The sequence below is a fragment of the Acomys minous genome (assembly GCF_964271855.1).
Source record: "Acomys minous genome assembly, chromosome: 9".
In the NCBI taxonomy this organism is placed as follows: Eukaryota; Metazoa; Chordata; class Mammalia; order Rodentia; family Muridae; genus Acomys; species Acomys minous.
Genome location: NC_140490.1, coordinates 81,921,416 through 81,934,574, shown reverse-complemented (window position 1 = coordinate 81,934,574; position 13,159 = coordinate 81,921,416). Strand labels below are relative to the sequence as shown.

The 13,159-nt window shown below is 52.9% G+C and overlaps 1 protein-coding gene across 2 annotated transcripts; it reads left to right on the top strand.

Annotated features, from left to right (window-relative positions):
* Positions 1-7,050: 7,050 nt before the first annotated feature.
* Positions 7,051-12,467, top strand: HMG20B (high mobility group 20B). Of its 2 annotated transcripts, XM_084796530.1 has the most exons (10): positions 7,051-7,138; positions 7,366-7,421; positions 7,944-8,052; positions 8,288-8,491; positions 8,957-9,077; positions 9,294-9,340; positions 10,685-10,757; positions 11,468-11,683; positions 11,840-11,972; positions 12,059-12,467. In XM_084796530.1, exons 2-10 carry the CDS (start codon positions 7,384-7,386, stop codon positions 12,069-12,071), a joined length of 954 nt encoding a protein of 317 aa, XP_084652656.1. In that variant the 5' UTR covers positions 7,051-7,138; positions 7,366-7,383; the 3' UTR covers positions 12,072-12,467. The 2 variants fall into 2 exon arrangements, with proteins under 2 accessions (XP_084652656.1, XP_084652657.1); XM_084796531.1 differs by lacking the exon at positions 7,051-7,138 and having other exon boundaries at positions 7,145-7,421.
* The last annotated feature ends 692 nt before the right edge of the window (positions 12,468-13,159 follow it).

Sequence of the window (13,159 nt, the reverse complement as noted above, 5' to 3'; positions counted from 1 at the left end):
AGGACCCGAGTTCAATTCCCAGCAACCACATGGCTTAACAGGGAACAGTTATCTTACCAGGCTCCTCCACCATGTCCCAAGCTCTCAAGGCTGCAGCACGACATTGTTCGATTACTGTGTCATCACATTGGACTTATCTTTTTTTTTTTTTCTTATTTGAGACAGGGTTTCTCTGTGTAGCCCTGGCTGTCCTGGAGTCACTTTGTAGACCAGGCTGGCCTCGAACTCACAGTGATCTGCCTGCCTCTGCCTCCAGAGCGCTGGGATTAAAGGTGTGCGCCACCACGCCCGGCTGGATTTGTTGTCTTAAGTCAGCATATCGCCCTTCCCCAAGCAATTGCTCTTTACTAACATTTATGTCCCGTCTCCTATTTTCTTGTTCTAACCTCCTTGCCTCCACTTGGGAGGCAGAGGCAGGCGGATCGCTGTGAGTTCGAGGCCAGCCTGGTCTACAAAGTGAGTCCAGGACAGTCAAGGCTACACAGAGAGATCCTGTCTCGAAAAAAACAAAAAACAAAAAAAAAAACCACACTAATCTCCCTGCCTGCCTTCGCCACCCCAAACTTTTCCAATCTTGGGGGACAAGTCTATACTGCGTGGCCCAGGTACTCGACATTTGTTTTACTTTAGGTCTCTGATCATTAACCACTGTTTGTCAGAACACACGTTTCCCTGTACTTCCGAATGCACCTGTTCTTTCTACTGGAGCAGCTTTGCCCTTAATGTAAGGAAACAGTAACAGCTGAGCAGTTCTCTCCCTTGCATTAATTTGCATCTCCTTCTTTACACATGCCATTTTTTTTTTTCAAGACAAGGTTTCTCTGTGTAGCTTTGGCTATCCTAGACTCACTTTGTAGACCAGGCTGGCCTCAAACTCACAGCGATCCACCTGCCTCTGCCTCCCGAGTGCTGGAATTAAAGGCGTGCGCCACCACGCCCAGCTCACATGCCATGATTTTTATTTCCTCTTTACAATCCCCATCTATAATACCAGGATGCATAAATACGACCCTGAGAAGTCAATCCACTTCTTTCCAGAATTATTCCCACCGTCCCTGGAGGCAACGGGCCATAAACACCAGTTCTCGATTTGTAACATTCAATCTGTGGAGATAAGGTAATAGATGTATGTGAGGCCAGATCCAAGGCCTTCTCTGCCTGCAGTAGCATGTATTAGATCACTAATACCTAATTCCCGTTTTCCTGTGATTCCATTACTTCTGCACTGGGCAGGGAAATCTGGCTGGTATTGTTGGTGGGCCCCGAGCCAATGGGCCCCTCCTGCCATCCCCCCTCCCTGTAAGATAGTACCTTGCACATCTCTTTTAGATTGACAATCCCTAGACCAATGTTTTCCTTTCCCACATCTGCTACAGTACCCTGGAAGTCTTGGCACCTCACAGCCATCATGGCCAGATGCTCCTTGTTCTGCCCTATGAGTACCATGTATCGTGTGCATGTGCTACAGTGTGCATGTATCATGGTGTGCATGTGTGATGGTGTGCATGTGTGATGGTGTGAATGCGTCATGGTGTGCATGTGTCATGGTGTGAATATGTGTGATGGTGTGCATGTGTGATGGTGTGAATGCGTCATGGTGTGCATGTATCATGGTGTGAATATGTTGTGGTGTGCATATGCCAAGGTGTGCATGGGCCACAGTGTGTACATCATGGTACATGCAACCTTTGTACAAGCACACCATGGCACACACACACCATGACACATTCACACTGTGACACATGCACACCATGATACAAGCACACATGCCACAGGGCCGGCAGTTGTAGAAAGAGCTAACCATACCTTAAAAGAGATGCTTGTTAAACAAAAGGTAAGGGGAAAGACTCCCAAAGACAGATTAAATGATGTTTTGTTGACTTGAAATTTTCTTTTTTTTTTTTATATATTTTTTATTTAATTTTTAAATTTATGTGCATTGGTGTGAGGGTGTCAGATCTTGGAGTTACAGACAGTTATGAGCTGCTGTGTGGGTGCTGGGGATTGAACCCGGGACCTTTGAAAGAGCAGACAGTGATCTTAACCACTGAGCCAACTCTCCAGCCCCTTGAAATTTTCTTAATGAAGGGACAACAGCAGCCGAGAGACACTGAGGCGCTAGGACAACCAATATACTATAAATATCTGTCGACAATGCACTGGAAACCTGCAATAGTTTTGAGATGGGGCCGAGGTTATGTTTATGTTTCTACAGGGAGTGAAAAAATATGGTTACAAAGAAAAAAAAAAAATATATATATATGGTTACCAACAAAACTAATAAAGATTAGGTCTGCTCAGGAAAGACCTCTCAGTACCTAAAACATGAATGCGTTTGTATAGCGAGGGAATCGTAAGCGCTGCCTGGTCCTTATGACATCACATTCTCCATAGAGTTTGGATGTAACAGCTCAAACACATGTACAAAACTGATGGCTTACACCTGCTCAAAAATGGGCAGATGTTTATCTTTAGATAATTTGGGCACCTTGTATATTCTGTGTGTGTGTGAGTGTGTGTGTGTGTGTGTGTGTGTGTGCTTATACTAATACTTGTAAAAGATCGCTTGTTTTCAAAGCAAAAAACTGATAATTATGAAGACAAACCAGGTAACCCAGGTGACTCAACATCAAAGACTGCTTCAGCTACTGTTTCCTCAAGAAATTGCATGCATTGGACCTGGCGTGGAGCCGTGCGCCTTTAATCCCAGCATTTGGGAGGCAGAGGCAGGTGAGTTGCTGTGAGTTCGAGGCCAGCCTGATCTACAAAGTGAGTCTAGGACAGCCAAGACTACACAGAGAAACTCTCTCAAAACTCCAAAAATAAAAATAAAAATAAAAAAAGAAAAGAAAAAGAAAAAAGAGCCGGGCGGTGGTGGCGCACGCCTTTAATCCCAGCACTCGGGAGGCAGAGACAGACAGATTGCTGTGAGCTCGAGGCCAGCCTGGTCTACAGTGAGTCCAGGATGGCTAAGGCTACACAGAGAAACCCTGTCTTGAAAAACCAAAAAAAAAAAAAAAAAGAAAAAAAAAAGAAAGAAAGAAAGAAAGAAAAAAGAAAAAAGAAATTGCATGCATATCAACTTTAAAAAGGATCAATCCCAAAAGGACTGGACAAAAACAGGTACAGCTAGATTTTCCAGTGCTTGGCCAATATCTTATTTTTCTTTTTTAAAAAATATATTTTATTAATTTATTCATATTACATCTCAATTGGTACCCCATCCCTTGTATCCTCCCATTCTTCCCTCCCTCCCATTTTCCCCTTACTCCCCTCCCCTATGACTGTGACTGAGGGGGACCTCCTCCCCCTGTATATGCTCATAGGGTATCAAGTCTCTTTTTGGTCTTATTTTTCTAAGGGAACCCAAAAGATGTTCTCCCCCAAAACAGCAAAAAGTAATTTTGAGAGAACGATGCCACCAATAGGTGAGGTGGCTGGTTTTGGGTGGGTTGCCAATGTTTATTTTTGCCTGGGGGGGTTAGTTATAAGTTAATAAACGTTTCATTTAGGGATTTCTTTCTTCTATCCTTCTTTCTCTCTTATTTTACTATCTTATCTAATGTTAGGGGAAAGGGGGGGAAAGGGAAGGGTATTAGGGAGGATATAGATTTATAGAATAAAAAGTAGATTATTGAATCTACTAACCTCAAATATTTTACATTGGTATTGTAGATTAATGGAGAGTTAAAATTATTTTTTTAGTTAGATTATTTTATTTAACTTTTGCTTTATGTATTGTATATGGTATGTTGATGGAAACTTAAACTGTATATTTTATGTTGTTAGAGACTTAAGATCATTTTGTTCAATGTTTATTTAATGTATTATACATGTGCAACTTATTTGAAAAGGTGAAAGATAAAGTGTTATAACCTCTTCAGGATGGACGGAGATAGAAGTTGGTAGTTGGTCGCTTATAAATCCTACTAGAGCTGGGCGTGGTGGCGCACGCCTTTAATCCCAGCACTCGGGAGGCAGAGGCGGGTGGATTGCTGTGAGTTCGAGGCCAGCCTGGTCTACAGAGTGAGTCCAGGACAGCCAAGGCTACACAGAGAGACCCTGTCTTGAAACCCCTCCCCCCCCCCCAAAAAAAATAAAGACTCAATAGCATAGGATGATAGTGGAATAATTTCTCCAAAATTGTTAACTACAAACGGACTGGTCCTTGCAAATGTGACTTACTGGATAATGCTCATAACTATTTTTGTTGTATATAGCTTATTTTATTTAACAGAAAGGGGGAGATGAAGGGGAGAGAAACACGTTTTCTGATTTTGATCCCAAGTGTGGGATGGGGAATGGACTTGCGAGAGAACAAGTGATGGTAATCCACTGGAAGACCAACCACCTCTCGAGGGAGCTTGATTGTTGCCAGCTGAAAAACATCTGTGAACAGACTCTGGCATGCGTGTGTATGTGTGTGTGTGTGTGTGTGTGTGTGTGTGTGCGCGCGCATGTGTGTGTGTGTGTGTGTGTGTGTGTGTGTGTGTGTCCCCAAAATAGGAGGAGGGGTCTTTGGAGACTTGGGATTGTTTGGCTGTTCATCCACTTCCAGATGCTCCTCCTCGAGAGAACCGCTCCAGCGATGGCTTCCGGGCTCCGGCTTCCGGCTGCTGCTCCAGGGTCCAGCAGCAACTTCCGTTGAGTTGCCGGTTGGCTGAAACCCTGCCGACTTCACCAGGAGGATGGGTCCCTAGGAACTGATACCCAGAAGGCTGCATCCCTGTGTTCTTTAATCTCCTTTTCCTCTTGTTTAGGTTAGTCGGGTTATTAAGTGAGATAAGCTCAGTTAATAATTTCATAATAAAGTTAAGAAAATTGAGCCTACAGGTCTGTTTTATTTTTAGTAGTTAATTAATTGATTTGGCTTTTTATCCTGTTCTTTTTTTAAATTTAATTTTGTTAATTTATTCATATTACATCTCAATGGTTATCCCCTCCCTTGTATCCTCCCATTCTTCCCTCCCTCCCATTTTCCCCTTACTCCCCTCCCCTATGACTGTGATTGATTTGGTTTTTCGAGTCAGGGTCTCTCTGTGTAGCCTTGGCTGGCCTGGAACTCACTCTGTAGACCAGGCTGGCCTCGATCTCAGAGATCTGCCTGCCTCTGCCTCTGGAGTCCTGGGATTAAAGGTGTGTGCCACACGCTCTATTCTTTCTTTGTAATTGTTGTTTTTGAGAGGCTCTCACTATGTAGCCACAGGCTGGACTGGAACTCACAGAGATCCCCCTGCCTCTGCCTCGGCAGCGCTGGCGCTAAAGGCAGGCGCTACCCCTGGCTCTGCAGGCTGAGGGCCGGGCTGCCTGCTCCCTTCCGGAACCCAGGAGCCACAGTGGCCCCTAGAAGCCTCCCTTTGACCTCGGCCTCTGTCAAAGCTGTAACAGGAAGCCCATCCTTGTTTGATCAAGCACAGCCTTATCTAAGGAGCGCCATCTGCACCGTGTCACCTGCTCGGGTGTAGCGGCTCAGCCTGTGACTTTGGGGAGTCACCTGCACCTGCCATTAAGGTGCCTGCATATGTGTACATGTGTGTGGCCCCGCAGAAATATGCCATAAGCGCCCTATGTCTAATGGTCACCTATGTTGTGATCAGTCCAAGGTCACACCATCACAGGGTCTGCGGTCCGGGAGGACGTAGTCCCCAAAGTCCCAGTGCATGATGGGAACACCGACCACGTCCCCCGAGTGCAAAACTGCGAAGAGCAGCGTGTACTTTTTAACCACTGGGCTGCGTCTTCAAGCCTTTTTCTCTTGATTTATTATTTCATGCTTATGAGCATTTTCCAGGCATGTGTACCACGTGCTTGCCTAATGCCCAAGAAGGTCGACAGAGAAATCTCCTGGGACTGGAGATACAGATGGCTTTTAGCAGACAAATGGGTGCTGGGAATCGAACCCACGTTCCTTTGAAAAAAAAAAAACAAAAAACAAAAACAAAGCCGGGCGTGGTGGCGCACGCCTTTAATCCCAGCACTCGGGAGGCAGAGGCAGGCGGATCGCTGTGAGTTCGAGGCCAGCCTGGTCTACAAAGTGAGTCCAGGATTGCCAAGGCTACACAGAGAAACCCTGTCTTGAAAAAACAAAAACAAAAACAAAAAACCAACAACCAGGCGCTGTCAACCACGGAGCCAACTCTCCAGTCCTCGCCTGTTTCTCTTTGACTGTGGAATGTTACAGAAGCCTATTGCAGTGCGCCCTGTCTCTTCTATTCCAATAATGGGGACCAAATTCAAGTTGTTGGCCTTCTTGGATAGCCCTTGTGCCTGCTCAGCGCGGCTGTCCTTCAAGGTGCTGCTTTTATGACGATGCCCTCAGCACAGCTCCTATTCGGAACTCAGCTGAGCAGCCTCCAGCCGTCCGTCAATCTCAGGTTCAACGTGCCCCGTGGTCGGAGAGTAAAAATCAAGGTTCCACCGGAAGGAAAACCAGAGACTGACGATCAGGGACTGACTGTACGGACTATTTCCCCGCTCCCATGCTTACTTATTTATTTTGGTATATGTGCACACGGTGCAGTTCAGACGGCAACTTGCAGGAAGACCTGGCCTCACTTTCCACCTTGTGGGTTCCGAACTCACGTCGTCCACTAGGTGGCAAGCACCTTCCAGCGTTGAGCCATCTCGCCAGACCCGGCCACTTTTGTTGTTGACGATGCATTGTAGTTAGAAGTACACTTTGCCCTACTGCAGGGGGTTGCTTCTTTGGAACTTAACTCCTTCCTCAGAAGCCTACTAAAAAAGTCTCCGCTGCCCGGAACGACAAGCGGTCCCCATTTCTACAGACCCTACCTCCCGCGTCAACATAGGGACTACTGGCCCTTTAAGGAGCTCCGCCCCCCCCCCAACCCCCAGCACTCTGCCTTTAGCCTCCGATTGGTCCCGAGCGCGTCCGAGCGCAGCCGAACTTGACGCAACCCGCCCGCAACCTGCCCGACGCGCCTCCCACGCGGCTCCGCAGGTTTTCAGCCAATCACCGTCCGGCGCGCCGAAGCTAATCTGCATGACCCAGTCCCTCGTGGAGTCCTCAGCCAATTGGAGAGCTGGGTTCGGGTTCATTAGCATAGGGGCGGGGCCGGCGCGGGCGCTTGGTTGGAGCGTCGCCGCATCCCCAGGTCCCGGGAAAGTTTTTTCGGAGGTGAAAAGAGCCGGGAAGTCGGGGCCTGCGCGGGGCGGGGGCTGCGGGGTGCGGGGCGCGGCCTCCGGGACTCGATCTCGCAACAAAGGATCGCGGAGCCTCCCGCCCGAGGACCTCCTCGCCCCGGGATCCGTCTCCCCGGCCCGGGAGCCCCGGGCACCGGCCTAGGGTTCCCCCATCGGGGTGGCGGGGCGGGACCCCCTGACCTCTGCGGGCCTCTGTTCCAGGTCCCGCCCAGAGAGACCATGTCCCATGGTTCCCGGCAGCCAGGCGGGGCCACCGCGTAAGTGCGCCCCCCTCAGCCTGTCCCCACCTCGGGTACCCCTGGGCCATGTCCTATCTCCAATCTCTGGTACCCCTAGACTTGCTGTGCCTCTACCCTGGGACCTCTGGGCATTTCCTGTCATTACCCTGGGTACCCCTGTTTTGGAAAGCCCCGGTCCTGTCCTGTCCCCTAGCTACCTTATCCCCACTCTTGGGACCTTGAGCCATGTTCTGTCACTATTCGGGAACTTCTGGCTCTAGGGCCTGTACTCACCGCCCCCCCCCCGAATTGCCAGGGCGCCCTGTGGTCTCCCTCACTGACTTCACCCTGCTCCCAGGCTATAGGACCAACCCCGCCCCTGTCCCCCACAGTGGTCTCCTGTGACCCTTGGAAACTCAAACCTTGGGTTTCCACTCCCCACCCCCACCCCGGCTCATGTATGCTCCCACATTTCTGTGATCTCTAACCATAAGAAGTGGGTGGGTAATGGGGGAATGCTTCTGGCACTGGGGAGTGACCCTGGTTTCCCGTGTCCCCAAGACCTGCGGGAGGCAAGACCCCGGGACAGCACGGGGCCTTTGTAGTGGCTGTCAAACAGGAGCGCAGCGAGGGTCCCCGTGCCGGAGAGAAGGGGTCCCAAGAAGAGGAGGTGAGTCCCCACGGCAACAAGCTCCTCACGGGTCCGCACCGCATAGGCCCCTCCCACTGCCTAGCAAGAGGCCACGCCCCAGCCTAACCTGTCAGTGGCTCCAGCCCCACCCCTAGGAGGCTCAGTCTTGGCCTAGGATCCCTTGGTTGGCTCTCCAGAATTTCGACCCTAGGTAGGCCCCGCCCACAAGTCCCAGGGCGCCTCCCAAGGACACAGCCTCCTCCTCCTCCTGCAGCCCGTGAAGAAGCGAGGCTGGCCCAAAGGCAAGAAAAGAAAGAAGATTCTCCCCAATGGGCCCAAGGCACCGGTCACCGGCTATGTTCGATTCCTGAACGAGAGGCGGGAGCAGATTCGCACCCGCCACCCAGACCTGCCCTTTCCGGAGATCACGAAGATGCTGGGCGCCGAGTGGAGCAAGCTACAGCCAGCGGAAAAGCAGGTGGGGACAAGAGGAGATGGGGGAGGCGGAGACAGGAGGGTACCCAGGTCTCCCTGCCAGCAAAGCAAGCCTTGTGAGTGAGTGAGTTTCGGGTTCAGGGAGAGACCCTGGCTCAAAGAACAAAGTGGGGAGCGGCTGACCGAGGGACAGCTGGTCTGCACAGCACACACGCGGGCACATACAAGTTGCATTAAAAAAAAAAACCACACACACACACACACAGCACAAGCCACACACCAGCCTGCAGCTGTTGGACCTGGAAGTTAAGGGGGCAGACAGGGTGTTGGAGAAGATGCGAGACATGCTTTAGACCTGGATAAGGGATGCTGTCTAAGGGTTTAAGTGGGGGGGGGGAGGCATGGTGGGGGCTATGGCTGGTTCCGTACAGACAGAGGCTGGTCCTGGCCCTGGCTGCCTGCCTTCCTCTGGGCTGGCTCTAGTCTGTGGGTGCTGCCCCCCTCCTAGCGGTACCTAGATGAGGCAGAGAAGGAGAAACAGCAGTACTTGAAGGAGCTGTGGGCATACCAGCAGTCAGAGGCCTACAAAGTCTGCACGGAGAAGATCCAAGAAAGCAAAATAAAAAAAGGTGAGTGTGCTGGGCAGTGCTTACACCCACACACACACACACAAAGGTGAGAGTGGGCTCTTTGCCTGTTGTGGGGTGCTGATCCCACTGTACCCCCCAACCCAATGGGCATAAGCATAAAGGTTTACCTAGTGCCACACAGGGTCGCAGGTGGGGACCCTGGCCTGGGAGGGTCCCCAGAGTCCTGGCTGACCTGCTCTCTTCCCTCGCCACCAGAGGACTCCGGCTCCGGCATCATGAACACCCTCCTGAACGGTCACAAGGTAAGGGCCTCTCTGGCCAGAGTACATGGGGGTACAGGGTGTTTCTAGAGATACACCCCCTCTCAAGTTAGTGAGAACCAGTCTCAGAAGAGGAAGTGACCATGACCACTTCTGGTCAAGATGTGCACACGCCTTTAATCCCAGCACTTGGGAGGCAGAGGCAGGCGGATCGCTGTGAGTTCGAGGCCAGCCTGGTCTACAAAGTGAGTCCAGGACAGCCTGGGCTACACAAAGAAACCCTGTCTTGAAAGACAAAAAGTGAAAATAAAAACAAGATGTGCTCCATAGGTAGAGGCAAGACCGCTGTGGAGACACAGCCACTCTGGGATGGGGTGGGGCTCAGTGGTAAAGTCACTGCCCAGAATAAATAGGATCCAGGGCTCTGCCACCAGACACATAAACACAAGCAATTGAAGATTTTTTTTTTCATTTGAGAGAGGGCCTCATATAGCCCAGGCTAGCCTCAAACTTACTGTGTGTCACAGGACGGCCTTGAACTCTTGATCCCTCTACCATTCCAGTTGAGGGGTGACAGGCATGGTAGTACACCCCAGAGCTTTTTGTTTGTTTGTTTAGTTTTTCGAAACAGAGTTTCTCTGTGTGTGGCTCTGGCTGTCCTGGACTTGCTTTGTAGACCAGGTTGGCCTCGAACTCAGAGATCCTCTTGCCTCTGCCTCCAGAGTGCTAGGATTAAAGGCCTGTGCTACCACACCAGAGCTTTGTGCTGAGGGAGCCCTGTACCCACTGAGCTCCAGCTCTTCCTGAGGTGGGCATGGTGGCTTACCCCTGTGAACTTGGGAGCTTCTGTTGGGAGGGTTTCAGCAGGTTTGAGGCCAGCCTAGAACAGAGTGAGGCCCTGGGTCAAAAACATAAACACAGCCACGCAGTGGTGGCCCACACCTTTATTCCCAGCACTCAGGAGGCAGAGGCAGGTGGATCTCTATGAGTTTGAGGCCAGCCTGGTCTACAGAATGAGTCCAAGACAGCCAAGGCTACACAGAGAAATCCTGTCTGGGGGGAGGGGGAAGAAGAAGAAAAAGCCAAACCACAGAAGTGTACAGATTGCTAGCCTGGCATAGAAATTCCTGGTGCCATCCCAGCTTCAGGGTTAAGGACACTCACTGTTTCTGCAGAGAACAGAGTTCGATTCCCAGCATCCCCATAGCCACCTGCTCTGGGGGGGTCTGATGCCCTCTTCTGGCCTCTGTGGGTCCATAGCAGACAGGCAGGCAGGCAGGCAGGCGGACACAAATAAAAAGAGGAAATAAAAGCAGGCTCAGTGGTCCAGGAGACCTTCCCAGGCTGCAGAGGTATGGGTTCCCTCAAACCATTGCCATGTCCCAGGGTGTGGACTGTGACGGCTTTTCCACCTTCGATGTCCCCATCTTCACTGAAGAGTTTCTGGACCAAAACAAAGGTGAGGTTTTAGCAGGTGCTGATGTCCTGGCTGGAGGAAGTGGAGATGGGAGTGAGGGCTGGAGTCAGGTTTGGAGGGAGGGTGGGCCCAGGGATTGAGGGTGACTGGGACAGGGACAGGGGTGACGGCAGGGATGGAGGAGGGATGGGGATGGGGTGACGCCAGGGATGGAGGAGGGATGGGGGCAGGAGTGAGGCCAGGGATGGAGGAGCGATGGGGGCAGGAGTGAGGCCAGGGATGGGGGGAGGGAGGTGGCCAGGGATGGAGGAGGGATGGGGCAGGGGTGAGGCCAGGGATGGAGGAGCGATGGGGGCAGGAGTGAGGCCAGGGATGGGGGGAGGGAGGTGGCCAGGGATGGAGGAGGGATGGGGACAGGGATGAGAAAAGGGATGGAGGAGGGATGGGGACAGGGGTGAGGCCAGGGATGGAGGAGGGATGAGGACAGGGGTGACGCCAGGGATGGAGGAGGGATGGGGACAGGGATGAGAAAAGGGATGGAGGAGGGATGGGGACAGGGATGAGAAAAGGGATGGAGGAGGGATGAGGACAGGGGTGAGGCCAGGGATGGAGGAGGGATGGGGACAGGGGTGACGCCAGGGATGGAGGAGGGATGGGGCAGGGGTGAGGCCAGGGATGGAGGAGCGATGGAGACAGGAGTGAAGCCAGGGATGGAGGCGGGGTAGCCCTGGGCTCTGACTCCCGTCCCGCAGCACGCGAGGCGGAGCTGCGACGCTTGCGGAAGATGAACGTGGCCTTCGAGGAGCAGAACGCGGTGCTGCAGCGCCACACGCAGAGCATGAGCAGCGCGCGCGAGCGTCTGGAGCAGGAGCTGGCACTGGAGGAGCGGCGCACGCTCGCGCTGCAGCAGCAACTGCAGGCCGTGAGGCAGGCGCTGACCGCCAGCTTCGCCTCCCTGCCGGTGCCCGGTGCGCGGCCCCGCCCACAACCGTAGTCCCGGGACCACCCACCCGCCGCGCATAGGGCCCCGCCCCGGTTCAGCCAATCTCCCCGGGCCCCGCCCACGGAACGCCCCTTCTCTGTGTTCGGCCCCGCCCCTCACTGACCCTCTGACGGACCCGCAGGCACCGGGGAGACGCCGACGCTCGGAACTCTCGACTTGTACATGGCGCGGCTGCACGGAGCCATCGAGCGTGACCCGGCGCAGCACGAGAGGCTGATTGCGCGCGTGAAGGAGATCCTGGCACGGGTGGCTAGGTGCCGGGGTGGGCGGGGCGGGGCGGGGAGTAGGGAGTGCTGTGGCTCTGCCTCCGGGTCTTCATCACCTCCTTCTGTGCCCTCAGCGAGCACCTGTGACAGACAGGCCTCTAGGACAGGGAGACGCTCCTCCCCACCCTCCCAGGAAGAAGCTGCACCTTGGGGTCTCCAGACCCCCTCAAATGAAATCGCAACTGCATGCCTTGAGCTTCGAACCCATCCGAGGTTGCAGAGCCCAGACCTGTCTGCCTTGCAGGGAGGGTCACACTACAGTGGGACTGGAACGGAGGAGCTGCCGCCCGACTTGGACACCCCACCCCCAGCCCCGGTGGCGAGCGGGACCCCGGTCCCTGCGCAGGCGCTGGCTGCCGTGGCACAGCCCCGGGAGGCTTCTTTTGGTCAACCACCCCCACCTCCCACCCCCCAGCGCCTTCCATCACTCAATTCGGACTTTTAAAAAAAGTGTTAAATAAAAACAAGTGGGTTTGCACTCAAGTTAATTTTTGCGGCTTTGGGGGAGTGGGCCCAGCCGCGTCACCCTGATTCTCCGGCAGAGGATCGTCTCAGAACTGTCATCAGACCGTTATCAGGTAGCTCTGTCCATCCGGAGGTCCTCTCTGGCCTCAGGAGTAGGGGCCAGCTGGTCATCCAGTGTACCTAACGCGGTCTCCAGACTGAGCTCCCGACCACCTCTCAGGTGCTTTACCGTTTTAGCAGAGCAGTGGTGGTGCATGCCTCTAATCCCAGCACTCAGAAGGCAGAGGCAGGAGGATCTCTGTGAGTTGGAGGCCAGCCTGGTCTGCAGAGTGAATTGCAAAACAGCCAGGGCTAAAACAGAGAGACCCTGTCTCCGGGGGAAAAAAAAAAAACCAAAACCCCAAACAAACAAACCCCAGCACTCATCACCAAGTCCTCTTCCATCAGCTCTCTCTAGCTCCAGAACAGTCTTCAGAAGGCTCCTGGCTGCAGGAGCCGTCACTGTGCGGGGTCTCCAGCTCCTGCAGGCACTGTCCCCTCCCCGTCCTTGGGCAGTTCCCCTCATGGAGGTCACACCTCGCAGCTTATGTCTGGTTCTCTTGGTACACCATGTCCCCTTCACAGCTGAGTAATACTCCAGTGTGTCCCTGTACTGTCCCTGTGCCCCAGGCTCTGGTGAGTCACTCTGGTGTGGCGGTGCCATGCCAGTT

What these genes read in the sequence shown, in the direction of transcription:
- HMG20B (XM_084796530.1), top strand. Translation starts at nt 7,384, where the DNA reads ATGTCCCATGGTTCCCGGCAGCCAGGCGGGGCCACCGC. An exon ending in AGAAAGCAAAATAAAAAAAG is followed by an intron (nt 9,078 to 9,293) that starts GTGAGTGTGCTG and finishes CCTCGCCACCAG; the next exon opens with AGGACTCCGGCTCCGGCATC. An exon ending in GTTTCTGGACCAAAACAAAG is followed by an intron (nt 10,758 to 11,467) that starts GTGAGGTTTTAG and finishes CCCGTCCCGCAG; the next exon opens with CACGCGAGGCGGAGCTGCGA.